Source organism: Mya arenaria, chromosome 5 (genome assembly GCF_026914265.1).
Source record: "Mya arenaria isolate MELC-2E11 chromosome 5, ASM2691426v1".
NCBI lineage: Eukaryota > Metazoa > Mollusca > Bivalvia > Myida > Myidae > Mya > Mya arenaria.
The window spans coordinates 32045442-32073022 of NC_069126.1; the positions used below are offsets into that span (position 1 = coordinate 32045442).

At 35.6% G+C, this 27581-nt stretch overlaps 2 protein-coding genes across 5 annotated transcripts in view; both read left to right on the plus strand.

The window, feature by feature from the left end:
- Positions 1-27201, plus strand: part of LOC128233363 (glucose-6-phosphatase 3-like) — a 30354-nt gene extending 3153 nt beyond the window's left edge. The window contains exons 1-8 of one of the 4 annotated variants that reach the window (XM_052947011.1): positions 11581-11686; positions 17625-17716; positions 20535-20692; positions 21496-21602; positions 23217-23298; positions 24663-24781; positions 25869-26111; positions 26741-27201. In XM_052947011.1, the coding sequence (XP_052802971.1) occupies positions 17657-17716; positions 20535-20692; positions 21496-21602; positions 23217-23298; positions 24663-24781; positions 25869-26111; positions 26741-27057 (1086 nt within the window). In that variant the 5' untranslated portion in view covers positions 11581-11686; positions 17625-17656 and the 3' untranslated portion in view covers positions 27058-27201. Of the gene's footprint in view, positions 1-11580; positions 11687-11919; positions 11977-17624; positions 17717-20534; positions 20693-21495; positions 21603-23216; positions 23299-24662; positions 24782-25868; positions 26112-26740 lie in introns of those variants that run through there. The other 3 variants (XM_052947009.1, XM_052947010.1, XM_052947008.1) reach the window with 3 other exon arrangements.
- On the plus strand, positions 11940-14388 carry LOC128233365 (uncharacterized). Its single transcript, XM_052947012.1, has 4 exons — positions 11940-12221; positions 12346-12600; positions 12716-12785; positions 12911-14388. The coding sequence occupies exons 1-3, from the start codon at positions 12156-12158 to the stop codon at positions 12782-12784; spliced, it is 390 nt and encodes a 129-aa protein (XP_052802972.1). The 5' UTR covers positions 11940-12155; the 3' UTR covers position 12785; positions 12911-14388.
- Positions 27202-27581: the final 380 nt, after the last annotated feature.

A 27581-nucleotide genomic window follows, 5' to 3' on the forward strand; every position in this document is an offset into this window, starting at 1 on the left:
TGAGGCTGTAATGATTCCAATGTTTGTCTTAAGTTGAGGCTGTATAGATTCTAATGTTTGCTTTCAGTTGAGGCTGTAATGATTCCAATGTTTGTCTTAAGTTGAGGCTGTATAGATTCCAATGTTTGTCTTAAGCTGAGGCTGTATAGATTCCAATGTTTGTCTTAAGCTGAGGCTGTATAGATTCCAATGTTTGTCTTAAGCTGAGGCTGTATAGATTCTAATGTTTGTCTTCAGTTGAGGCTGTATAGATTCTAATGTTTGTCTTAAGCTGAGGCTGTATAGATTCCAATGTTTGTCTTAAGTTGAGGCTGTATAGATTCCAATGTTTGTCTTAAGCTGAGGCTGTATAGATTCCAATGTTTGTCTTAAGCTGAGGGTGTATAGATTCTAATGTTTGTCTTCAGTTGAGGCTGTATAGATTCCATTGTTTGTCTTCAGTTGAGGCTGTATAGATTCTAATGTTTATCTTAAGTTGAGGCTGTATAGATTCTAATGTTTGCTTTCAGTTAAGGCTGTATAGATTCCAATGTTTATCTTAAGCTGAGGCTGTATAGATTCTAACGTTTGTCTTCAATTGAGGCTGTTGAGATTCTAATGTTTGTCTTCAGTTGAGGCTTATTAGATTCTAATGTTTGTCTTAAGCTGAGGCTGTATAGATTCCAATGTTTGTCTTAAGCTGAGGCTGTATAGATTCTAATGTTTGTCTTCAGTTGAAGCTGTATAGATTCTAATGTTTATCTTAAGTTGAGGCTGTATAGATTCTAATGTTTGCTTTCAGTTGAGGCTGTAATGATTCCAATGTTTGTCTTAAGTTGAGGCTGTATAGATTCCAATGTTTGTCTTAAGCTGAGGGTGTATAGATTCCAATGTTTGTCTTAAGCTGAGGCTGTATAGATTCTAATGTTTGTCTTAAGCTGAGGCTGTATATATTCCAATGTTTGTCTTAAGTTGAGGCTGTATAGATTCCAATGTTTGTCTTAAGCTGAGGCTGTATAGATTCCAATGTTTGTCTTAAGCTGAGGGTGTATAGATTCTAATGTTTGTCTTCAGTTGAGGCTGTATAGATTCTAATGTTTGTCTTCAGTTGAGGCTGTATAGATTCTAATGTTTATCTTAAGTTGAGGCTGTATAGATTCTAATGTTTGCTTTCAGTTGAGGCTGTAATGATTCCAATGTTTGTCTTAAGTTGAGGCTGTATAGATTCTAATGTTTGCTTTCAGTTGAGGCTGTAATGATTCCAATGTTTTTCTTAAGTTGAGGCTGTATAGATTCCAATGTTTGTCTTAAGCTGAGGCTGTATAGATTCCAATGTTTGTCTTAAGCTGAGGCTGTATAGATTCCAATGTTTGTCTTAAGCTGAGGCTGTATAGATTCTAATGTTTGTCTTCAGTTGAGGCTGTATAGATTCTAATGTTTGTCTTAAGCTGAGGCTGTATAGATTCCAATGTTTGTCTTAAGTTGAGGCTGTATAGATTCCAATGTTTGTCTTAAGCTGAGGCTGTATAGATTCCAATGTTTGTCTTAAGCTGAGGGTGTATAGATTCTAATGTTTGCTTTCAGTTGAGGCTGTATAGATTCCAATGTTTGTCTTCAGTTGAGGCTGTATAGATTCTAATGTTTATCTTAAGTTGAGGCTGTATAGATTCTAATGTTTGCTTTCAGTTAAGGCTGTATAGATTCCAATGTTTATCTTAAGCTGAGGCTGTATAGATTCTAACGTTTGTCTTCAATTGAGGCTGTTGAGATTCTAATGTTTGTCTTCAGTTGAGGCTTATTAGATTCTAATGTTTGTCTTAAGCTGAGGCTGTATAGATTCCAATGTTTGTCTTAAGCTGAGGCTGTATAGATTCTAATGTTTGTCTTCAGTTGAAGCTGTATAGATTCTAATGTTTATCTTAAGTTGAGGCTGTATAGATTCTAATGTTTGCTTTCAGTTGAGGCTGTAATGATTCCAATGTTTGTCTTAAGTTGAGGCTGTAAAGATTCCAATGTTTGTCTTAAGCTGAGGGTGTATAGATTCCAATGTTTGTCTTAAGCTGAGGCTGTATAGATTCCAATGTTTGTCTTAAGCTGAGGCTGTATAGATTCTAATGTTTGTCTTCAGTTGAGGCTGTATAGATTCTAATGTTTGTCGTAAGCTGAGGCTGTATAGATTCCAATGTTTGTCTTAAGCTGAGGCTGTATAGATTCCAATGTTTGTCTTAAGCTGAGGGTGTATAGATTCTAATGTTCGTCTTCAGTTGAGGCTGTATAGATTCCATTGTTTGTCTTCAGTTGAGGCTGTATAGATTCTAATGTTTATCTTAAGTTGAGGCTGTATAGATTCTAATGTTTGCTTTCAGTTAAGGCTGTATAGATTCCAATGTTTATCTTAAGCTGAGGCTGTATAGATTCTAACGTTTGTCTTCAATTGAGGCTGTTGAGATTCTAATGTTTGTCTTCAGTTGAGGCTTATTAGATTCTAATGTTTGTCTTAAGCTGAGGCTGTATAGATTCCAATGTTTGTCTTAAGCTAAGGCTGTATAGATTCTAATGTTTGTCTTCAGTTGAGGCTGTATAGATTCTAATGTTTGTCTTAAGCTGAGGCTGTATAGATTCCAATGTTTGTCTTAAGTTGAGGCTGTATAGATTCCAATGTTTGTCTTAAGCTGAGGCTGTATAGATTCCAATGTTTGTCTTAAGCTAAGTGTGTATAGATTCTAATGTTTGTCTTCAGTTGAGGCTGTATAGATTCCATTGTTTGTCTTCAGTTGAGGCTGTATAGATTCCAATGTTTATCTTAAGTTGAGGCTGTATAGATTCTAATGTTTGCTTTCAGTTAAGGCTGTATAGATTCCAATGTTTATCTTAAGCTGAGGCTGTATAGATTCTAACGTTTGTCTTCAATTGAGGCTGTATAGATTCCAATGTTTGTCTTCAGTTGAGGCTGTTTAGATATTAATGTTTGTCTTCAGTTGAGGCTGTATATAACGTCCAATGTTTGTCCAAATTTGAGGCTGTATTGAGTCCAAGATCTCTACTGTTTATATTCCAATATCTGTCTTAATACGAAGCTGTATACTGTCCAATTTTAGTTCTACGTTGGAGTTGAAGAGTCCATTATCTGTCCTACGGTGTAGCTGTATAAATTCCAATGTAGATCGAACTTGGGAACAGTGAGATATAATTGTTTATTTCTTTGCAGTATTTATTTTATTTAAAATTGTCATCTTTTGTCTTAATTATTATCTGAAATCTCAAAAAATGTGGATAAATAAATTGTTATATATTTTACGACATTTCAATGGGGGTGTATAGATTCCAGTGGTCAGACCGTGAGCGTGTATAGAATATAACGTCGACCGGGCATTTTACCCGGGGTTGTCTTTGACCGAAAGTCAAAGTCCCCGCTATTCCCCGGACCTGGGGGGGGGGGGCGTGGTTACAATTGACTGGTGTATTAATTTAGTTTAATAAAATAAAATATGGTTATATTTTAGTTTAATAAAACTAACTTTCAACAAGTGTTATTCATTGCATCATTCTAGTACCAACATTTAATGTATTTAAAGATGCACTCACTTAGTACTCCCAAATAAGATTTACCACAATTAACAAAAATGATATTTTGATTCCTTTCTTATAGGAACTTGTATTTCGGCTTCGCCAAGATAACGTGGACATTTAACTTTTCCAATGTTATATGCTGGTTTTGGCTTTCATTTACGTAAGATCTTTGTAACTTTATTGGATTTCGATAGTACTCGATTAGACCTTTCCAGCAATATATAGTTTTATATATGTTTACTCAATGGTTTTCCAAATATCCTGTTTGAAAGGTCCAAAAATGGCCATATTTTGGATGTTATGCTGTTGCACCAAAAAATAGCCATTTTTTAAACATACAGCTCATAAAGGCAATCTTGGATACATTGCTAAAATAATGTTTTCCAATTAAGGACACCATTCTTATTTAAACTACTTTTTACGGAATGAAAATTGTACAATAATTGATGAAGATATGTGGAAAATTGTAAATGTGCACACTTGTTATACATTTTCCTTTTTTCACCCTATTCTACAATGAAAAAGTACTACTATTCTTTGTTTATTGGATAATAGAACACCTATTATGATTACATAGAATATTATAACACATGAAAATCACAAACATTAGGCCAAAAAAAAAAATAGATGTGTTTCTGGTGGCCCGACCGACCGTATTTTTTTACCGCCGACCGTAATTTTTTTATGACCCTTCGACCCACGCCGACGATGTTCTCGGGTTCAAATGATAATTAAGAAGACAACGATATTAAAATTCGTAAATGTTAGACGGTGACGACACAAACTATTCGCCGATACTTTAGCTTAGCGTCAAAATGGCGGCGTTAACGGATGATAACAATAATATCTCATCTTTTTTGATCGCTATAGAGCTTGCGGCTTGCGAACACAAGCCGGGATCAAAACAAATCAAAAAAGTCCCAACAAATGCTACTATCCGAAATATTTTTGAAGAAATCCATGGTCAAGAAAAAGGGAAAATCGACGCACAAGTTTCGGTAAGAAAAAAACTAAAAGTGTCTCGAGTCTTTGATGATTCAGTGAAACGTGAAAAGTAATCTGCATTCTGAAGCAATGCAACTTGCAATTTGTGGGATGTTTTAGACACTCTCCTTTCATATGAACATATTATTATACATCAGCCAAGGGCGTACTTAATTCAATTGGTTTGCAGTATCCTACTGATAGTTCCATATGTTCATGGTTTGTTTTTTAAGATGCTCTTCTGATTTTTATTAATCACTACCAAATTATTTAAAAAAAGTATTGGTCACCATGGATGGTCTGGCATGAACAGGTTTCAGTCCATTTTCAACTTGAGACTTTAAAATACAATGTCAACTGACCAGGCTTTTTTCTGTGTGTTTTATATAGTCATTGTCTTCTAGTCAATTCTTCTAGTCAGAATATTTTAAAGTTTTTAAAGAATAAACTTGTTGTTAAAAAAAGTTGCTTGTTTAATATGGAGTTGATTGTCTTAGATATACCTATCACTCACAGCTCTACAATTGACTGATGTGTGTAGCTTCTAAAACACAATGGCCCAGTTGTCTGAAACATCACAGTCTGTTAAACCTAAAGTCTGTTAAATTTCAAGGTTGTATTAAATACAAGTGTTCTATGACGTAATGTCACTAAATTATACCAAAAGGAGAAAGATTATGTATAATTCTTCTCATTTAAAAGTATATTTCATAATTTTGTTTCATAAAAGAAAGTACCTTGTCTTGAAATTTAACAGACTGTTAGTTTAACAGACTGTTAAGTTTCGAACAACTGGGCCATTAACTATAGAGCAATCATAAGGGTGAAATCGTGGAATGTCTTCCTCTAAAACATGATATTTAGCGACAATGAATGTTTGATGTGTCGCTGAATACTGCTGTTTCCAGCAGATTCACGAATGTCGATATCATAGAGCCATCACTCTGGTCAATAAAAAAGATAATATCACAATGATTTTCCATTTTTAATATTCAATATCAAAATAGTACATAAACACAACATACAACAAATACATGAACTGCAAACAAAATAAAATCTGTGCTTCAATATGGCAAAACGTGACAAAATTGATAATTCAAACATTAACCCTATATAGCAGTTGAAAAGATACTACTCGCTGATAGTTATGATCCGATAAAAGATTAAAAAAAAAAAAAAAAAAAAAAAAATCCCTACCTACCGACCCTCTTTTTTTTGACCATGCCACCAGAAACACATCTATTTTTTTTTTTTGGCCTTATTACTAAAGGTCCTCAACTTGTTTCTCATGACTTAGCCAAAATGACGTTTTTTTTTGTATAATCCGTAGCCCCACTTTTCAACATGTCCTACAACTGTGACATGATTATGTATTACAACATTTGACAATCTGTTTTATACTCCCAGGCAATGGCAGCAAGCTATCACAAAAATATTTTGCAGCTAGCATACTGAATGAAGAATCAACAGTCAAAACTATTTTGTCCGTAGCCCTGTATAGTCCGTAGCCCCCCTCAAAATTGTTTTTAAATTGAAAGGTCAGATCATAATTACAGCTAGCTTTTAATAAACAGAATCATGAATGTAAAATGAAAGCAAACATAGCTTAAGGGAGATTAGAAATAAGAACTAGTCTTCAATATATGTACATAATGAAGGTTTGAATCCGAAAATACAGAGCAGATTACAATCAGTTGTGTTTAAGATTCATTCAGTGCAATATAATGGTGTTACAATGTAATTTCAATGTTGTTTAATAGCCTCATATTGATATTATACAAATTTTTTGGTGTTCAGTTATAATCTGTTTGACAGAAGTATAAACACATAAATGATAGTTAATGGGGCTACATACTACACTGCTTTTATGTCATAATTATCTACTTGATGTCAGTATTTAAAAGACTTTTTTGCATTCGTTCTCATTCTGTTTCATGTTTTGTACTTCATCAGTTAGGTTGATTGTATGTATATATGTACTAACATAATATCAATCGACAGTCGATGTTTATTTGTGAACTTGTTTTATGCATAAAGTACTTAAGTACTAGCTTGTTAATGTTTTACCAGGAAGTTTCGTATGAAATCAAAGGGGTATGTAGGCAGAGGCTCAATTACAGCTTCGCAATCGCGCAATTTTTTTTTTTTTAAAGTTATAAATTTGTGAACATTAAACAATGCAAATTTAATCACTTAGTGTGTTGTTAGCTTTTTATTGCTGTTAACATGTGTATAATTTGCATAATTATAAGAATTTAATAATACATATTGATACGTCATACATAGAGTATAGGTTGTCGTGTCCGGGCTGTAACTTTCCCTTGTATGGACCGATTTTAAAATAACTTGCCACATGTGTTCCACATACCAAGACAACGTGTCGCGTGCAAGACCCGTGCCCCTACCTCTAAGGTCAAGGTCACACTTAGTCTTTATTCACAATGGAGTGCTGCATATAGGACATAGAGTATAGGTTGTCGTGTCCGGGCTGTTATTTTCCCATGTATGGACAGATTTTAAAATAACTTGCCACATGTGTTCCACATACCAAGACGACGTGTCGCGTGCAAGACCCGTGCCCCTACCTCAAAGGTCAAGGTCACACTTAGTCTTTATTCACAATGGAGTGCTGCATATAGGACATAGAGTATAGGTTGTCGTGTCCGGGCTGTAACTTTCCCTTGTATGGACCGATTTTAAAATAACTTGCCACATGTGTTCCACATACCAAGACGACGTGTCGCGTGCAAGACCCTTGTCCCTACCTCAAAGGTCAAGGTCACACTTAGTCTTTATTCACAATGGAGTGCTGCATATAGGACATAGAGTATAGGTTGTCGTGTCCGGGCTGTAACTTTCCCATGTATGGACAGATTTTAAAATAACTTGCCACATGTGTTCCACATACCAAGACGACGTGTCGCGTGCAAGACCCGTGCCCCTACCTCAAAGGTCAAGGTCACACTTAGTCTTTATTCACAATGGAGTGCTGCATATAGGACATAGAGTATAGGTTGTCGTGTCCGGGCTGTAACTTTCCCTTGTATGGACCGATTTTAAAATAACTTGCCACATGTGTTCCACATACCAAGACGACGTGTCGCGTGCAAGACCCTTGTCCCTACCTCAAAGGTCAAGGTCACACTTAGTCTTTATTCACAATGGAGTGCTGCATATAGGACATAGAGTATAGGTTGTCGTGTCCGGGCTGTAACTTTCCCATGTATGGACAGATTTTAAAATAACTTGCCACATGTGTTCCACATACCAAGACAATGTGTCGCGAGCACGACCCGTGCCCCTACCTCTAAGGTCAAGGTCACACTTAGTGTTTATTCACAATGGAGTGCTGCATATAAGGACATAGAGTATAGGTTGTCGTGTCCGGCTGTAACTTTCCCTTGTATGGACAGATTTTAAAATAACTTGCCACATGTGTTCCACATACCAAGATGACGTGTCGCGTGCAAGACCCGTGTCCCTACCTCTAAGGTCAAGGTCACACTTAGGTGTTTATTCACAACGGAGTGCTGCATATATAGGACATAGAGTATAGGTTGTCGTGTCCGGGCTGTAACTTTCCCTTGAATGGACAGATTTTAAAATAACTTGCCACATGTGTTCCACATACTAAGACGACGTGTCGCATGACAGACCCGTGTCCCTATCTCTAAGGTCAAGGTCACACTTGGGTGTTTATTAACAATGGAATGCTGCATATATAAGGACATAACAGTGTCGGTTGTCAACTATGGGTGGTATTTTTTTATGTTTAGAGGCAATTTAAAATAACTTGCCATATGTATTTGGCATGTAAAGGCAAGATCAACTTTTCATGTACTGACCTTGTTCATAGGTCAATGTCACAATCGGGGGCATTCGTCACATACTGTGACAGCTCTTGTTTTAATTTATTTTCAAGCACAGAATAACACAACTTTTAGCATAAAATAGTAGTGTGTTCTATTTTATCTAACAATTTGCAAAGACTTAATCATTAATTGGTATAAAATGTGAACAATGATGATATTCCATTTGAGTCATTCTAAATGAATTTGTGACTTAAATGAATTTGGTAGAAATTCCCACATGAAAAGATATTTAAACCAAATAAATTTCATGCGAAACGCTACAGATGCAGTTACTCGGACATTCCGAAAAAGAACATAACTGTGATAAATGGCAACTTTGCCGTTTGTTTACAATATGTACCCATTTTTCATCAAGTATTTTTAATTGTTTGGTGAAAGAGATAATATTAATAATCTTTGCATTAATTAAGGTTTATATTTAGTTAAACATAAAGATCAGGCACCATTTTGGCATTTATTTTTTGAAACTTTTGCGTGGCAAAAAAGCCTTCAAGAATCTTCCCCATTTGAATAAATTTACAGTGGCTTTCTTTATATGGAGAATGCATACATCTCTAATAGTTAAAAAACACTGAAAATGAAAAACCAGTTTAAATAGTTTGAAAGTTCCACATAAATGGAATAATGCACTTATATTGATGCCAAGGGATTTCATATACATGTTAGGGCACAAAGATACAGAGCAGATAATGACAGATGATAGCCCAATCAAATCTAAGTCAGGATTGGTATTCAATAAACAACTTAATTTAATGTTAATATTTATGTAAAAAAAAAGTATATATTGGTATGAAAATATTATTAACACAAATTAAATCAAACATTGGTTAATCTTTGATGCTTTTATGTGTCTCAGTTCTGTCAATTTATGAGATAATTTTCTGATAAATGGTCATTTGTGAAAAAGTTCTGTGCATTTCCCCGAAAGCACTGTTTCAACAGGTAAATATACTATATCATGCTATTATACACTTTCGAACATTTAATGTTTCAATTTACTTCAACTTTTAACCTTTTGATATTAAGTAAACACATGCGGAACCTAGCCTGTATAGTCCGTAGCCCCTTCGTAACATTAGTATAAATGCAAGATAAAAAACTTCTGTTACTATTTCTTTACATATCCTTTTGTTTCTGCAAGTTTGACTGTTAATAGCAATTTTTAAGTTGGAGACGTAGTACGTAACAAGCACTTAAATAGTTTTCATGTCAAGAAATGACTGTTATTTCGCTGGTTGTTTCCATGTTTAAAGTGTCATAAATTACATATTTTGTTGAGGTAAATATGTTCAAGGGATGAAAGGGACAGGGGACGATCAGTTGGTAAAAGATAATACTTATGCTGTATAATGCAAACATATAATTATGTTTCCAGAATGGTTTTACATGATTACTGTGTTTGTATAGTCCGTAGCCTCTCTGTAGCCTAAATTTGTGATTCAAGCTTTTAAAAAAATAAGAAGAGTAAGTTATTCAAGCCTTAATATACTAACAAAAGACACCTGTATGTTTGATCTAAAAGGAAATTTGATTATATTGAACTGCTATCTAAATGATTCTGCTAAATATAAGTGTGACTTCTTTTCTGCTTTTAATGGTTCTTGCAATCCTACACATATAAATATTTTCACTTGTTTCAGAATCAAATTTTTGGCTCAAATGTTTAATGTTTACACATTACCAGTACTTTATGAGCAAAAAGAAGGTAGGAAGGTTGCATCTACTTTCCAAACAAAACATGTTATGCTTCAATATGTATAGTCCGTAGGCCTACACGGCCACTTGTATATATCAGTCTGTAACTTTTTTATCGGGTCTGCTACAAAAGAACAGTTTTAGAACATAACGCTCAAGGCATTAAGCTTGCAAACTCATATTGAATTTTACCGATTTGAACTACTTTAAAAATTGACCTTCGTGCAACACAAGTGTCCACTTTATCTTGGCTAAGCCGATTTGTACACATTTTAGTGAAAAAGGGTGTGAAACCAGCACGACAACAGTGTTCACAAATATGTGCACAAAAATCATTGTTTCTATAAGTCAATTTAGGAATACCTTGTAGCCACTAAGCTATTCATATGATATATGATATGCAAATTAGGTTCACACACATACGCAATTCGCTGCGCTTGACGATCCCCACGTGCAAGTTTTTGTACAAAATGAAAAATAAGCATTAAAACATTAAATAATAAATTAAATAAAAGTTATTTATGTGTCTCGGTAAGAACTCCAACTTTTGATTGCCTTCTTGACCATATAATTGTATTGCAGTACCTTCTTTATGAAGATCTGAAGAAAGTATGCAAAAAACAATTTGTCGGAAACTGCTTTCCGTCGGAAAACTTCTATATAATTCCCATTATTTAATTGACTTAATACTTTGCACAATAAGGTCAAATACTGTAACTCCATTTCAATCCTAAATACAAATTCTGGCCCTTGGTTGATTTTTTTTATTTCTTAAAGGCTTAAATTCTTTTGACTGGCACATTTTTATATTATTTGCCACTCTTTCATAAAGGGAAAACAAGTTCTTGCGTCATTGTTCGGGCAGGCTGATGGGAGGTTAGCCTCAAAGTCACCTTAATGTATCGAATATTTTTAGCTAGGTATGACATATAGTGACCAAACTTGGTATATAGGAAGAGTCATGGGAATGCGTTTGAGGCCCAGAGGATCAAGGTCATGATTTAAAGGTTTTGATATATTTGGATTTTTCCTATATTAAAGGCCCCTTCTTTTTCATTGTTTGACAAACCTGCCACTCCACGAATTGCGGAAAATAAAATTGAAAGTGCTAGATTTTTATTTCCTCGCACTGTGATATGGTATTATCTCACAAATAAATTGTTGTAAAATAACTCAGTTTGTTCAGATTATTCAGTCAGAAAAGATATTTCATTTTGGATGAATTCCCATTTTTATCCTAAATGAAAGAAATGACGTGTCACAGCCTACAACACACAGATCACATGAACAGGAAGCATATTTGCTGAATATTTTTGTTAACATTTGACGACATACTACAAATTGGTGTTATAGTAAGCAAGAAAATTTGTCAACAATTCTAAATTATAGGCCTGATTTCAAGCATGAAAAGTGAATCAATAAAGTTTCTACCCCCGGGGTACGATACTTTAGAGATGTATATACATCCTCTGATGTATTTGCTGATATGTTTTGTGGATTTTTTCCAACTTGCCGGAGTGTAAGATATCCAAGTCTTGAAGAGGCTTTGTTTTTGAAATTGTCAAACTGTCAGGAGAGGCTTTGAAGTAAGTTATAGTAACGTAATTCTAAGGGCTTCCTAGGGCCTCCGAACCCCCAGCACATTTTTCAGTATTTTTTCATTTTGTTACTTTCACCAGTGTGCGAAATTAACGGTTCATTAAAGGGAAAAATGACCCGGGCTACAAAAATATTCCTTTAAGATAGCCGGATTGGCTATGATGAATGATGAAATCATTGGTCTTGATGATAAAAAAAATTTGTCGGGTCAGTGTTTACCTTGACACCGTTTACCGACTTCCGGATAATTTCACATCTGTACGGATTATTCCAGAAGGTTTGGGGATTATTGAATCCAGAAAAGTCTGTTTTTCATTACATTTATAGATCAATATGCAATATTAATTGTCATGATGACTATGGCAATAGATAGCAAGAAAAGGGTGGAGAATCCGAGGAAATACTCCGAGTGACAGAAATTGTTTTTTCTGGGCCGTAAAAGACTATTTGAATAGGATGGAGGTCCACACCCACACTGACCTGAGGCTTCAACTGGTTCATTTCATTGAAAAGTTACCCGAGGTACATTTACTTGTTCTTCGTGTATTTAAAGAGTAAAGACAAGTGATGTTATTTGACCAAAATTGCATTTGTTTTTGTGTATTCAAGGTCACTATACTAATGTACACTCATTGCTCCATTTCAGACTACAAAGGCTGAGCTCCACCATTTCCTGACAAGAGACATGGACACATACTTACACAGTATGTTGAAGAATGGCACTTATGCTGACCATGTGTGCCTGCAAATGATGTGCAAGATGCTAAAATGTAGCATTACACTTTACAGTGGTCCATGCGGAATTAGCAGACATCCACATAGATGCATCAAGCTTGCCAACACTGGTGCTTGGGTATCTACCAGACATCGAGCATTACGTCAGTCTCGAGCCCATACCCAGGTAAATGATAAAAACCATGTAATTTGTTCTGTTTGTCTCCAGTAGAAAACCATGCTATATATCCTATATAATGATGTTTCATGTTTAATCACTGTCATTTTTTCATTTATTTCAGGATTGCACCAGAAGACTTTGTGGCTGTGCATTTCAAGACGAAGAGGAGCACATGCCTGTATTTAGCTAAGGTGAGTTAAATTGTTCTGCTGCATGTCTAAAGTATTCTAAAAACAGTCATAATTTTTGCATGGCAGCAAAATAATTTTGCTAGTGCATGGATAATAAACTTGATCAATCTTCTTGAATTTTTCAGGTTCTGGAAGATGTGGAAGATGAATTTCTGCTCAAGTTCCTGCCGGCAACCAGGTCGGATGGTGTGTACAACTGGCCTATGAAGGACGATGTATCCTGGCAGCGCAGTGAGGACATCATTGGAAGACTTCCAGCACCAACTCTACTGCCCTGCAGGGGAATCAAACTAATGTTTGATCTGTCAAGCCTAAGGCCCCTGTCTGCATATGTGCTCAAGTGATTGTGTAGAAACAGTGTCGAGAACAAGTGTTTGGACAGTATATTTACTGCTGCAGTTCCTAGTTATTTTTTTCTCTTAAATAGCCCTTCAAGTGCCCTGCTTTATGACTTTCTTGTACCCAAAGGTAGACTCAGTGCTACTCTGATTCTGAATTTGGACTTTGCTGTTTGTAATTTTAGACAATGTTTCTCCTTTTTTTCACGGAAATCTATTTGCAAGTGGGTTTTGTGGGGCACTTTATCCGCTATTCTAAGGTAAAAGTTGTGTTTGAAAAGTAGTTGTTCTTCATTAAAGTTACAAGACATTGTTTTTTAAAAAAATCCTTCAGAACTATTTTAATATAATAGAAGTATTGTGTTTGATGAATGTTAAATCCAATTGTTTTTGTTTGCTACACATATTAAGCTCAGTGGTTAAAAGAAAAGAGAAATAAAGTATGTCAGGAGTGTAACAGGCATTAAAGTGTTCAAATAATTAAATATTCCTCTCTCACCAGTCAGGTTTTTGCAATAACCACTTGAGCAACTTTCTTAACCACATTATTTCTAATTTATGAAAACAGCTTAGTTCCAACCAATACACAGTGTTACTCTGCATCAAGTTTGTATCTAAGCTGTTTGCCACTTGCAGTCATATAAAAGTTCATTAAATTGAAAACTGCCAGTATTGTAACAAATAATAGTACACTGTAAGCTTATCATGACTCAGACAGTCTACAATACTGATAACATTCACGGATTCATGTAAGTAAGACTTATAACAGTACATGAATATACACTTGATTCCATGTCAGGAGTGTAACACATTTATATTATATAATATACAGCATTATAAAGTTTATGATTGTTACCAAAATGATTGTGCATTCAGTGTAAATGTGTTGATTATTAGAATTAAAAGTTATAATGAGAAAATTCTACATCATTTGTTCCAAAAATACCCAAAAATGAAGTACATAGTATTTGCAATGCCCTCTGCTTTCTAACAAATCATCAAATACTCACATATTTTCACGATGTATTAATCTAATTCAAAGAAGAGTGCTTCTTCTTTGATTTACATCACAAAGTTTTGCTCCACTTATCTTTTGCTGAGAAACAACAGGGCATTGTTGAAAAGGGTGTTTCAGGTCAGGGGTGTAACATTTTGAGGAAATTAGGCTCAAAAGTTGGCCTTTCATGAAATTTTTGAGGTTACTTTGACTCCCATGAAAATTTCAGTGATGGTTTTATATTCATTCCTGTCATTCATTAAGTATACCATTTCTTGTTCATGACATATTTTTGTCTTTTAGAAAAACTTTTAGGAGCAGTGTTGAAAACAGTCAAGTTTTATCCTTTCTCTCAAATTTCTTCCAATTCTGCAAAAGTTATCAAGAAAAAAGTGTATTTGCATTGATACTTAACACTTTTCTATAAAATAAGATCAAAACTGTATCATTTTTAGCTCACCTGTCACTTTGTGACATGGTGTGCTTTTGTGATCGCCTTTTGTCCGGCGTCCGTCGTGCGTCGTCCGTCAACAATTTACTTAAAAGACATCTCCTCCTTAACCGCTGGGCCAATATTAATAAAACTTCATAGGGATGTTCCTTGGGTGGTCTTCTATCAAAGTTGTTCAAAGAATATAAATCCATGCAGAACTCTGGTTGCCCGCATGGCAAACAAAAGGAAAAACTTTAAAAATCTTCTTCTCCCAAACCACAAGGCTTAGGCCGTTGATATATGGTAGGTAGGATCACCAAATGGTCCTCTACCAAGATTATTGAAATTATGGCCCTGGGGTCAAAATTGGCCCCGCCCCGGGGGGTCATGGGTTTTCTCTATATGTTTATAGTGAAAACTTAAAAAATCTTCTCCTCTGAACTTACTTGGCCTAGAACTTAGATATTTGGCATGATTCATCGTCTAGTGGACCTCTACAAAGTTTGTTCAAATAATGGCCCTGGGGTCAAAATTGGCCCCGCCCCAGGGGGTCATGGGTTTTCTCTATATGTTTATAGTGAAAACCTTAAAAAAATCTTCTCCTCTGAACATACTTGGCCTAGAGCTTAGATATTTGGCATGATTCATCGTCTAGTGGACCTCTACAAAGTTTGTTCAAATTATGGCCCTTGGGTCAAAATTGGCCCCGCCCCGGGGGGTCATGGGTTTTCTCTATATGTTTATAGTGAAAACTTCAAAAATCATCTCCTCTGAACTTACTTGGCCTAGAGCTTAGATATTTGGCATGATTCATCGTCTAGTGGACCTCTACAAAGTTTGTTCAAATTATGGCCTTGGGGTCAAAATTGGCCCCGCCCCTGGGGGGTCATGGGTATTCTCTATATGTTTAGAGTTAAAACTTCAAAAATCTTCTCCTCTGAACTTACTTGGACTAGAGCTTAGATATTTGGCATGATTCATTGTCTAATGGACCTTTACAAAGATTGTTCAAATTATGGCCTTGGGGTCAAAATTGGCCTTGCCCCGGGGTTCATGGGTTTTCTCTATATGTTTATAGTGAATACTTCAAAAATCTTCTTCTTTGAACTTACTTGGACTAGAGCTTAGATATATGGCATGATTCATCGTCTAGTGGACCTCTACAAAGTTTGTTCAAGTTATGGCCTTGGGGTCAAAATTGGCCCCGCCCTGGGGGGTCATGGGTATACTTGATATGTTTATAGTTAAAACTTCAAAAATCTTCTCCTCTTAACTTGCTTTGGACTAGAGCTTAGATATTTGGCATGATTCATCGTCTAGTGGACCTCTATAAAGTTTGTTCAAATTATGGCCCTGGGGTCAAAATTGGCCCCGCCCCTGGGGGGTCATGGGTTTTCTCTATATGTTTATAGTAAAAAAAAATCAAAAATCTCCTCTGAACTTACGTTGCTTAGAGCTTAGATATTTGGCATGATTCATCATTTAGTGGACCTCTACAAAGATTGTTCAAATTATGGCCTTGGGGTCAAAATTGGCCCCACCCCGGGGGGTTAGGGTATTCTCTATTTGTTTATAGTTAAAACTTAAAAAATCTTCTCCTCTGAACTTACTTGGACTAGAGCTTAGATATTTGGCATGATTCATCGTCTAGTGGACCTCTACAAAGATTGTTCAAATTATGGCCTTGGGGTCAAAATTGGCCCCGCCCCCTTGGGGGGTCATGGGTTTTCTCTATATGTTTATAGTGAAAACTTCAAAAATCATCTCCTCTGAACTTACTTGGCCTAGAGCTTAGATATTTGGCATGATTTATCGTCTAGTGGACCTCTACAAAGTTTGTTCAAATTATGGCCCTGGGGTCAAAATTGGCCACACCCCAGGGCTGATGGGTTTTCTCTTTATGTGTTATCATAAGTGAAAACTTAAAAAATCTTCTCCGAACTCACAAAGACAAGTTACGTCTTAATTTAAACTGGATAACATATTTAGTACACATACCAATTTTCAATATGGGCCACATACAACAATTAATAACAAATATACATATATATATACACACGTAAAATCAAGTAGTGACAAGATTGGATTCTTAAATGCATGTGCACGTGGTTGATCGTTGCATGAAGTTTAAGTTATAGAAGCAGTTTGGAATTTAATTGATTGGGATTGACCGAAATGTTTCGCATAAGTATACATAATAAATTTAGATGAGAGTGGTCAATCTGTAGTGTGTGCCTCTCCTAATTAAGGGGTTGTGGTTTTAATCCCAGCCACACAAGGGCGATTCAGTCCATCTGGGCTCTAAAAAACGACTCCGATACTGGTTTTTACTCAAGTAAACACAAGAGTAATTCAATATCAACCTAATGCTTTCTTTGATCCAGCTTAAATGCACATGTATAATAATAGAAAAACATCAGTGTTAAGTACCAAGAGATTAGTAATTGTTGTTTAACTGTGTAACAGACTGAACAAATTGCTATGTGCTCCTGTCGGGGTTCGAACCCACGACCTCTCGCTATGCAGGTGGACACTACGATGTGATTATAAAAGCTAGCTCTATAGCGAGACAGTATAAGTGCTGCTATATGCATATCGTTTACCCGGATAGACATTCCCCCTCCATTTTGAAATTTGTCCTCGAATTTTGCAGACAAGGGTCAATTTTCAATGACCTTGCGGCTTATTGTGCAACACTGATCCCTCGTTGGGTGCCGAATGTAGCAAACTGCACTTATTGCTATATGCACCTGTTGGGGTTAGAACCCACGACCTCTGGCTATGCAGGCGGACACTCTATGGCGTCGCTATCAAAGCTAGCTCTATAGCAAGACAGTATAAGTGCCTCTATATGCATATCAGGTTAACGGTTACAGTTGTTTTCACAAAATGGGGTTAGCCTTGGGCATTCAATAATGTTGGTTTCTATGGAAATGAAAAGAGATAGTCTCGATATAGTTCAAACTCCTTTTATTACAAGCTTGTAACGATTTTGTAAAATAGAAACTGTATGGGCATTTATCAATATTATTACATACATGTTTGGAAACTAGTATTTATATGTATTACAGAACATCACTTGTGGACAGTTATATCTGATGCGATGGATTTCATCCACAAACATGGAATTGAGGTCATCCAGTTTCTTCAAAATGAGTTTCCGGTCAGTAGTTTGACTTTGAATTTCTGCAGCTCTATAAGAATGTCTCTTTGTAGTGTAAAACTCGCCCATATACTGTACACTTTATCACAACTTCAGCGTTACAAATAAGTTGTTTTTGATAACGTGTTCATATTCAAATCCATTTTAATACAATCATGTAATCGTCTACTGTACGGTATTGACAAGTTTTGTTTTATTTTAGCTGTTCTGTTTTTCAAAGAACATTAAAAATATCTAGGTCATTGGCTTTGTCAGTATTTAAAAACAAATATTGGCCATACCCGTGCAGAAATTACCAAGACATTCCTGAGAATTTCCTGGGAATTTCCTGAGAAAAAATCCTGAGAAAATCCCAGGAAATTCCTGGTTTCCTGGGACCCAGGCACGGTATTGGAACAGGAATTTTCCAGGAACTCCAGGATTGAAATTTCTTCAAAAAAATCCTGGGTCCAGGATTTTCTCAGGATTTACCCAGGATCTCTGAGAATTTCTTGGGACCAGGAAATTCCTGAGAATTTCTTGGGACCAGGAAATTCCTGGGAAATTCTTAAGGACCAGGAATTTCTTTTGAGAGGGTAGTTTTTTTCTTGTCCATATTTTATCTATAGTTTCATTAAAAGAAAACCACAACTTCAATTTCATTCAACTTCTTATTGAATAATATTTACAAACAAACAATGATTTCAATTTTGTTATTTGCTGGGTAAGTTCCTTTGGCATATGATCTCAAGGCATAAGCCAGTCGCAAATTAGATGACACTTGTGTTCACACCGAACCTTTTGTGCTCCACATCTGAAAAAAATATGAAAATTTGTATATTTTATAATTTCTTAAAATAGGCCACATCAGATTAGAGAAATTGGTCAAAGGTCATTGTTAGATTCTACCTTAAATTTCATTTGTGTTATATCCAATTCAATTTATGCAGATAAATAAAAGGTACTGACTTAAAACAAAGGTTTAAACTACATATTTACATAAAAAGGGTTCCTATAATTCGATATTAACATATTCATGCTCAAACTTTGGTAGTGCTAAACTGCATTTTACATGCACAAAAAATTTAAACTTTCAATTTGCAATTGCATTAAAGAATTGCCCTAATATGCTTATTGCCATGATCTATTATAAGTTAATTATATCAGGAATGTAATTGTTATTATATGATTAATAGATCTACTGCTTCACATTCTAGTTTGAAAACTAAAAACTAAATTCAATAACAGATATTCATCAACCTACCATGTGGTTGAGCAGAGATTGCCATTAATGTTCTTTAGCTTTCCAACTTTTCCATCATATCTTGTTTGATCACAAGATCCTCATCTTTGCCACAGACACAACATTGGTCATCTATAATATTAAAATAATAAAATAATGCATATATATACTCACCAACATGATCATTAGTAATAAATGAATGAGAGCTCAATTGTAAAATTGTAAAACTAATTTAAAGAGAATATTAAGTTACATGCAGCTTATACTTTCATGTTATAGCACTTGTGCATATATTCATATATTAACACACAAGACTTCTGATGCTGATTGGCCAAGATAAATCTCTGCCGGAAGCTTTCTGCCTGACCTTTCAATGGGCTGATAAGCCCAGGATGTGAAACACCTGGACTCATGAAGAGTGAAAAAAATCTTGAACACAGCAATAATAAATCTTTCAGCAGTATACTTTCTGTTAATTTAAATATAAATGTTAATTGCCATAAATGTATGATGGAACAAAATGCATCATGATTTTATTTAGGAATAAGTCAATAAAAAACAGTAACATGTATTATATTTTTATAAATATATATATATTATAGTTTGAAATGATTTTGGCAGTATTCTAAATTAGTTATTAGTTATATATTAATATTAATTGTATTCATTAGAGTATTTCTGAACGAAACCTTCTTTTTGAATTATGCCTGCTATTGCAGGAAAAACAGGAATTTTACTTTTAAATGTTTCCTAGCTACCAGGATAAACAAGGAATTTTGTTTTGTTGCTGAATTTTTGACAATTTAACTAAATTCCTGACTTTCAGGATAGTTTGAATGTAAAATTCCTGGTGTTGACTGATAAATTCCTGGTTATCTTATTTTCTAAAAGAAAAGTCCTGGAATATCTTGGAATTGTCCTGGTCCTTGTGGCTGGGTAACTAAAAATTCCTGGTGTGCCTGGAATACCAGGATACTGGCTCCAGGAATCATGAGATTCTCAGGAAATTCCCAGGATTTTGGGAAGACCAGGATAAATTTCTGCACGGGTTAATCTAGTACAAGATAAATATATATTATATATATTAAATGCAATTACCAGGGTAAGTTAACGTGTTGCCAAAGATAATATGCTGATTTGTACCAAAAATATCAATTTTCATGACTCAGACAATAATAATTGTTGAGTTAACATCAAGTTATCTCACACAATTTATTTTTTATTTTTGCCTTTCAATGAGCCAATTTTCGTGTCAATGTCTGGAAATTAGTGAAACAAGAATGGTGACAAAGGATCAGTTCACAGATTTTTAATTAATGTTGGAAGATTGATGTTTTAAGTCAGAGCGTTTCTAACGCTTTGATAAAATGATATTTTTGGCAGTTTTACAAACAAATGTTCTATTGTGAGTTAGCTTATATTACTGAATTAAAGGCTTTGATGCCGAAAACAGCTGATTGGCATTTAGGCCTAAAATTTATTTTTGAAAAGGATGTAATCTAAACCAAACAATTTTTTTGGCCTGGTTGGCATTTACCATTCAAGTTTGCATTGTTGAGCCATTCTTCATCAAGTTTGTTTATTAATACATTGTAGGAACACAGTGGCCTGATGCAGACCATGTCCCGCATGGGGGATCCCCGGGCCGCCTTCCTGATTTACTTCCCTGTGGCATACTGTCTACACAAGCGTACTGGCATACAAGTCCTCTGGTTGGCGTGCCTATCGGAATGGATGAATAACCTACTGAAATGGTACACTGTTTTTTGCAAAATTAAGTGCCGGGGGGTGGGGTTTAAGCTTTACTTGTACTCGGGCAAGGACCCTCATTTAACGTCCCTCCCGGAAGACGATTGATATTTCTAAGGTGGTGCGGCGGGGAATCAAACCTGCGATTCCTGGGTTGACAGTCAAGTGTGGTACAACTAGATCGCGGATCCACCACTTAACACTTATCATTTCCTTTATAGGTACTTGTACATGTTTGATAGGGCCAAAAAAATGGTTTTGTTATGTAACCTCCTTTCCAAAAACATGTATGGTAGGTAGGCTTTTTTATTTGATTTTTTTTATATAAGAACGGTATTGAAATCATTGGTGAATTGTATAAAGTAAACTTCTGTATAAAGCTTTAAAGGTTGTAAACTTCATATTAAAAGACACACTTAATAAAATAATATTTTTTTTACCATCTGACTATTAAAATGGTAGAGGCAGTACCTATTTCGTTGGGTGGGTCGGGTTTATTTTTTATTAGGTATAGTTTTGTAGGCCTAAGGTCAGACATCGAAAAATAAATAGTTTTATGAGAAATGTGACCCAAACGCTTGTAACATCCAAAGGGTAATAGATGAGGACTAAACCATGATGGGAAGAGAGTACGGCTACTCCACCGACATGCAGCGCTCCCTCCACCCTCACACACAAACACACAAACACACGCACACACGCACGCACGCACGCACACACACATACCTAGGCTATTTGTATATGCACATGATTGTTATCCATTGTACATTTGAATAACAGTTCGGTTATTTGTTCTCTGACACACCAGGGTGATGCATGGAGAGCGACCATATTGGTGGGTGAGGGAGTGCGGTCATTATCCTTCCAACTCTACAATCGTACAACAGTTTCCCTTAACTTGTGAAACCGGACCTGGTAATTTACTTACTTAGCAGCTTTGTTTCTTCAAAGAAAAAGAGTCAAGGGTTTGCCATAGTTTTTGTGTTGTTGGCTTTGCCAAAAGCATGGTCACTATTAAAGGGACTAGATACCATATGATACTATTGCAAGAAAAATGGTCGAAAAAACTGACATAAAATTGATTTGGTTGTGTACAATGAATTGAATATTACTGTATACAACGATATCAATTTTATGTATGTTTTTGACTTTTTATGCCCCCCTTCGAAGAAGAGAGGGTATATTGCCTTGCACATCTTGGTTGGTCGGTCAGTCGGTCGGTTGGTCTGTAGGTTGGTCAGTCAGTCAGTTGGTTGGTTCTTCTGTAGACCAAAGCTTGTCCGAGTGATAACTCGACACTTCCTGGAGGTATGGTCATCAACCTTGACATTAAGGTTGGGTCTGACCAGAAGATGACTGCCATTAATTTTAGGGGTCATCGGATTAAAGGTCAAGCTTGTCCGAGTGATAACTCGACAATGCTTAACCCATGGCCCTCAAACTTAACTTGGAGGTTGGGCCTGACCAGTAGATGACCCATATTGATTTATGAGGTCATCAGGTCAAGGTCACAGTGGCCTTGAATGCAAACTTGACAATTTCTTGACTTGTGGTCATTAAACTTGACATAAAGGTTGGGCCTTACCAGTAGATGACCCATATTGATTTTAGGGGTTATCGGGTCAAAGGTCAAGGTCACAGTGACCTTTGACGCAAAAAGGTTAACAAAGCTTCTCCGAGTGATATCTCAACAATGCCAAGAATTTTGATCATCAAACTTGACATGGAGGCTAGGCATGACCAGTAGATGACCCCTTTTGATTAAAAAGGTCATCGGGTCAAAGGTCAAGGTAACAGTGACCTTGAATGCGAAAAGATTGTTGAGTGATAACTTGACAATGCCTGCACCCATGGCCCTCAAACTTGACTTGCGGGTTGGGCCTGACCTTTATCTGACCTCTTTTGATTTTAGGGGTCATCGGGTCAAAGGTCAAGGTCACAGTGACACAGTGTGATAACTGACAATGCCTGCACCCATGGCCCTCAAACTTGACTTTGGGTTTGGGCCTGACCAGTAGATGACCCCTTTAGATTTTAGGGGTCATCGGGTTAAAGGTAAAAGTCACAGTGATCTTGAACGCAAAAAGCTTGTCTGTGTGATTAAAAACTGTACCTACTTTCCTCACACTTTGAATGGTCATAATCTTAAAACTGCCGCAAAGGCATCCAATGCCAATGGCAAATCAGCTGTCATTTCGGTCCATGGACATTTCATTCAATTGTCCAAATAATCCTGACAACATGGCACTCCGGAGGGCATAATGTTTGACAAACATCGCTTGTTCTTGTTTTCTTACAATGGTATCACCTGGTGTCTAGTCCCTTTAATACATCTTAAATTCGCCTTAAGATTACATCAGTTACAGTGCTGTGATGCAACCTAACCTTTATTTTAATCAAATGGTTAACCTTTGAACATTTTCATGAGACTTTAAAGACATGAAAGATCACTACATTTAATGAGACCATTAAGACCCTTCTACCTATAAAAACGATGTGTTAATTTAACAAATTAGTATCTTTGTTCAGGTAGTCCATCCGGCCATGGCATGGTGACTGCCTCTGTTGTGTACTACATTGTCTTGGCTGTTATACGGATCCACAAACCAAGGTTGGTAGATAGTCTGCATACATAATATATGTTATATATGTTATATTCTCATAAGGTAGAAATACCGTGTTTTCTGCACCTTTCTTTCAAATTAGACATGGTATCCTTCATAAGAACCATTGTTTTTGATATTTATTTCAACCTTTTTGGTAAATTAAAGATCCACTCTTACTCCCAAATAAGATTTACCACAATTGATAACATTGTTTTAATATTCCGAACAGGATGAATAAATGTCGATAACAATGGTTCTTATAAAGTTTATTGAGTTTAATTTGAAAGAAAATGAGCATAAAACAAGGAATTTTTACCTTATAAGACTATAGTAGACCACAGTCAATCATTTTAACATTCACCAATCATTTAATATTTTTGCGCTCTCTGCTATTCAATACACGGTTACAACCTTGTAATCAGTAATTAATATTTTCCATAAATGTATCATTTAGAAAGTAGTTAAAGGTTTATCAGTCAAAAGCTATGTTTGATATACATGTGTATGTAATGATTTTGAATAAGAGTGTCATTTTAACACAATTGTATTAATTGTGTTACTGCTTATTTGGGAGTAAGATTGCATCTTTAAACCTTTTATTCAACAGTCCTATCCAAATTTTTATGATTGGAACTATATAGCTACATTTGCTAATAGTTTAGTGGTCAATGCACGTAAAACAGATCTTTTTAGCTGGGATTAGGAGGATATATTTTTCAGGATTGGAATAGAGCCAAATTTCAAAAAATAATTTAAAAAAAACACACTGAAATTGTATTTGCATGTTTAATACCAAACTCAGTGGTTTACGAAGTCTCTATTTTACGATGATGTTGGAATGATACATATTGAAGAGATCACTGGCGTAGCTACATAAAGGCCTTGTAGGCCTGGGCCTACAATTTTTTGAAAAATGATAAAATTTAAATAACCAAAAATGCAATAAAAACTAATAGCTACCCTACCCAAACACTTTGAACACTTTCTATTTCAACTCTGGCAAATTTGGTGTTTATTCAAACTGCGTGCAGAGTGTATTACTTGGTTTATTGTAATCATTGCAAGTATAATTGAGTGTGTGTAATGTGCATATAAAAGTCCCAAAACTCTCATAGAATCATCGGGCCTACAAGTTTTTTAGGCCCTAGCTACGCCCCTGGAGATAACATGTAGAAGCAAGTTGTCATACTTTGAAGAAAGGATAGCGTTGTCACATGTCACCCGCAACTTACTCAATATCATTTATATTTTTATCAAACTTCACAGAAATGTACATAGCATTATTCGAAGCTTGATCAAGTTTCACAGAAATGCATATTGCATCATTTAAAGTTTCATCACGCTCCGTTGACAGCTCTTTATATTTCAGGTTGTGGATACAAGCCATTATTTGGTCCGTGTTTGTCTGGTTCCTAATTGCAGTGAATGTTTCCCGGCTTTATATTGCCACCCATTTCCCACATCAGGTTATTTTCGGAACCTTCATAGGTAAACCCTTGTTCTACACTTCTCGATCTTATCAAGAGACGAAATTTTATATATAATACAAATATGTTGTAGTAATGTTTATCTTATTAAGCATATTAATAATTATAATTAATTTATCATTTTTTTACAATGTATACTACATGGACAAGGATAGTACTTAGCCAGAAAAAATCGAGAATTTAACATATGCATGTATTAATCAAACTTCATCTTCTGATTTCAATAAGTATCTCTTTCATCATATAGCGATGGCGCCTGACTTTAAAATGCTGAAGTTGCATTTTTTTGGCATCGGAATGTTAACATCACTAAAATCATAAAGGCGAACCGAACTGCAAAATGCCGTATATAGTCCAATGAGAAAATTGTGTTGTATCATGTGATCAAAATGTCAATCAAATGTCAATCAATGATTGGACCTCTCACAGAGAAACAGAAATGCAAAACCATCACAAATTGTTTTTTTGGTAAAAGTAAAACTTAAAATCGCATTATATAGAGGATAATTGTTTGTTTCAGTTTATTAAGATCGTTACATATTCGGTGAGCACCCAAAAGCTATATGGAGTAGCAACGAGTGAAATATTTACTTTTGGTGCTCACGAGATGATATACAGTCGAACATCGTTGGCTCGAACTCGCTTGGCTCGAATTCCTCGTTGGCTCGATCTGGATTTTAAGGACCAATTTCTAGATACTGAATGTATGCAATTCCGAGGCTCTTAGTATTTTCGCCTGTCCCTGGGAGTTCGAGCCAACGAGTTTCGACTGTATATTGTAATCTTACATTTTCTTTTTATTATATATGCCAAAAAAATAAAGATGTAAAATGACAGTAAATTGTTGTTAAAAAGCGAGCCAAAATGAATGCGAACGTAACGTCATTTCGGAAATGACGTCGTTGAATTTGTGTCCAAACCCTCACGTTTGATTTAGAATTGAGAGCGGGCTAAACTTCAAAACAATGAGAAATATCAGACAATATGTTATTTCGCTGTTTGAAACAGTGAAATAGCATTTTTATTTTACTAAAAGTCTTTATATAAACTGGCATCGTAAAGCATATGATAAATATTTGTCTTTACAGGAATTGCTATAACAGTGTTCACGGAACAGTTCAAACTTCCAGACGCTCGTTATAACATTCCCATAGCGACCTCGGTAATAATACCGTTGTCTTGTATTTTGACCTTCTACGTCTTCAAGATGATCGGCCTTGACCCTCAGTGGTCTATCACCTTGGCAACCAAACACTGCGCCGACCCAAGCTGGATTCACCTTGACACGACTCTTTTCAACGCCGTGTATAGAGACGCAGGCGGTATTTTAGGTATTTATTGTGCTCAATTAGTTCTTGTGAAAGAAAACATATACAAGGTACATTCACTTCGTAACCATTGTATTTAAACTCAAACTTGTTGAATGAACGGGTAATTCAATTAATTTCCGACGCGCATGCAATGTGATATAGCAGTATTGGAATATAAGTAATATGATTAAATAAGGTATGGATGGACAGAAATGACTATTAACTTCTAGTTAGATCTACATTCAACGTTGTTCGACGTAAACACAAAGCTTCTTTAACGCATACTTTTATACTGTTATTTTTACTGTTTACTGTTATATATATGTCTATTTTTAAGTGCAGCAAGTCTATGAACTCGAACACAGACCGATGCTTAAACTAATGTCATTTATTCTATTTACTTTGAATTATATTAAAACAAAATCAAACATATATAGAATAGAATTCATCATTGATCTCTTTTGGATTACAAGATAATTACATTTATTATCAAAAAGGAGATTTCTCCTGGTTCAAACCATTTACAACAAGTTTACTTGTGTCGTGCGTTGACTTGCGTGGAAATGTATATAAATGTCGTACCGTCATTTTGTTTGTGAACCCTAAGCATTTCATTGGGGTATTTGAGTACATCTATAACATTATTTCAGGACTTGGACTGTTCCACTACGTCATCTCCGAAATGAGCATACCCAGATTTCACGCGTCAGAGAATATGACGTCACTTCCGTATTTCAACAGACTCATTCACGTTGGGCTGACATTATTTCTTTGTCAAATGGCAGAAAATGTGAAACCGGGCCAATATAGTGCGATCTTTTACTATTTTTTCACGTGTCTCAAGTTTGCAGTTCTTACGTTTACGACGATGAGCGTTACAAATGTGTTTTCTACGGGGAAAATACCACCTGGAAGTGAAACCATCATAGCTGAGGAGCGCGATGATGATTGTGATAAACCAAATTAAACAAAAAATGTGATTTTGAGTGACAGAATCTGATCTGGTCAAAACTGTATTATTTTCAATTTGATTGAAAACTGTATGTAGTTATGTTTTATCATGTTTTTATGCTAATGAAGGTTGGAATATTAAAATCGCATTTTCTCTCTAGAGGTTCGTCCTGTCTGGTTTTTTTTTGTGTCCGAGCTCTACCTTTGTCATGCCTGTTGGGATTCTTAAGTTAATTTGCTCCGTTGTTAAGTATATAATGGGGATGTGTTGCGTGCAGGACCCATGACCCTTCCTCATAGCTCTAGGACACACTTGGAGTTTTATCTTTATGGAATGCTGAACATATTCGCATAAATAAAGTTGGTCGTGTCCGTGCTGTAAATTTGTTATACACGGAGGGATATTAAAAGTACTTAGCACATGTCTTAGGTACACAAAGACGACGTGTCGCGGGCAAAACCTATGTCCCTACCTCAAAAGCTCAAGGTCACACTTACAGATGTATCATTATGGAATGCTGCATATTTGCAGATATATTT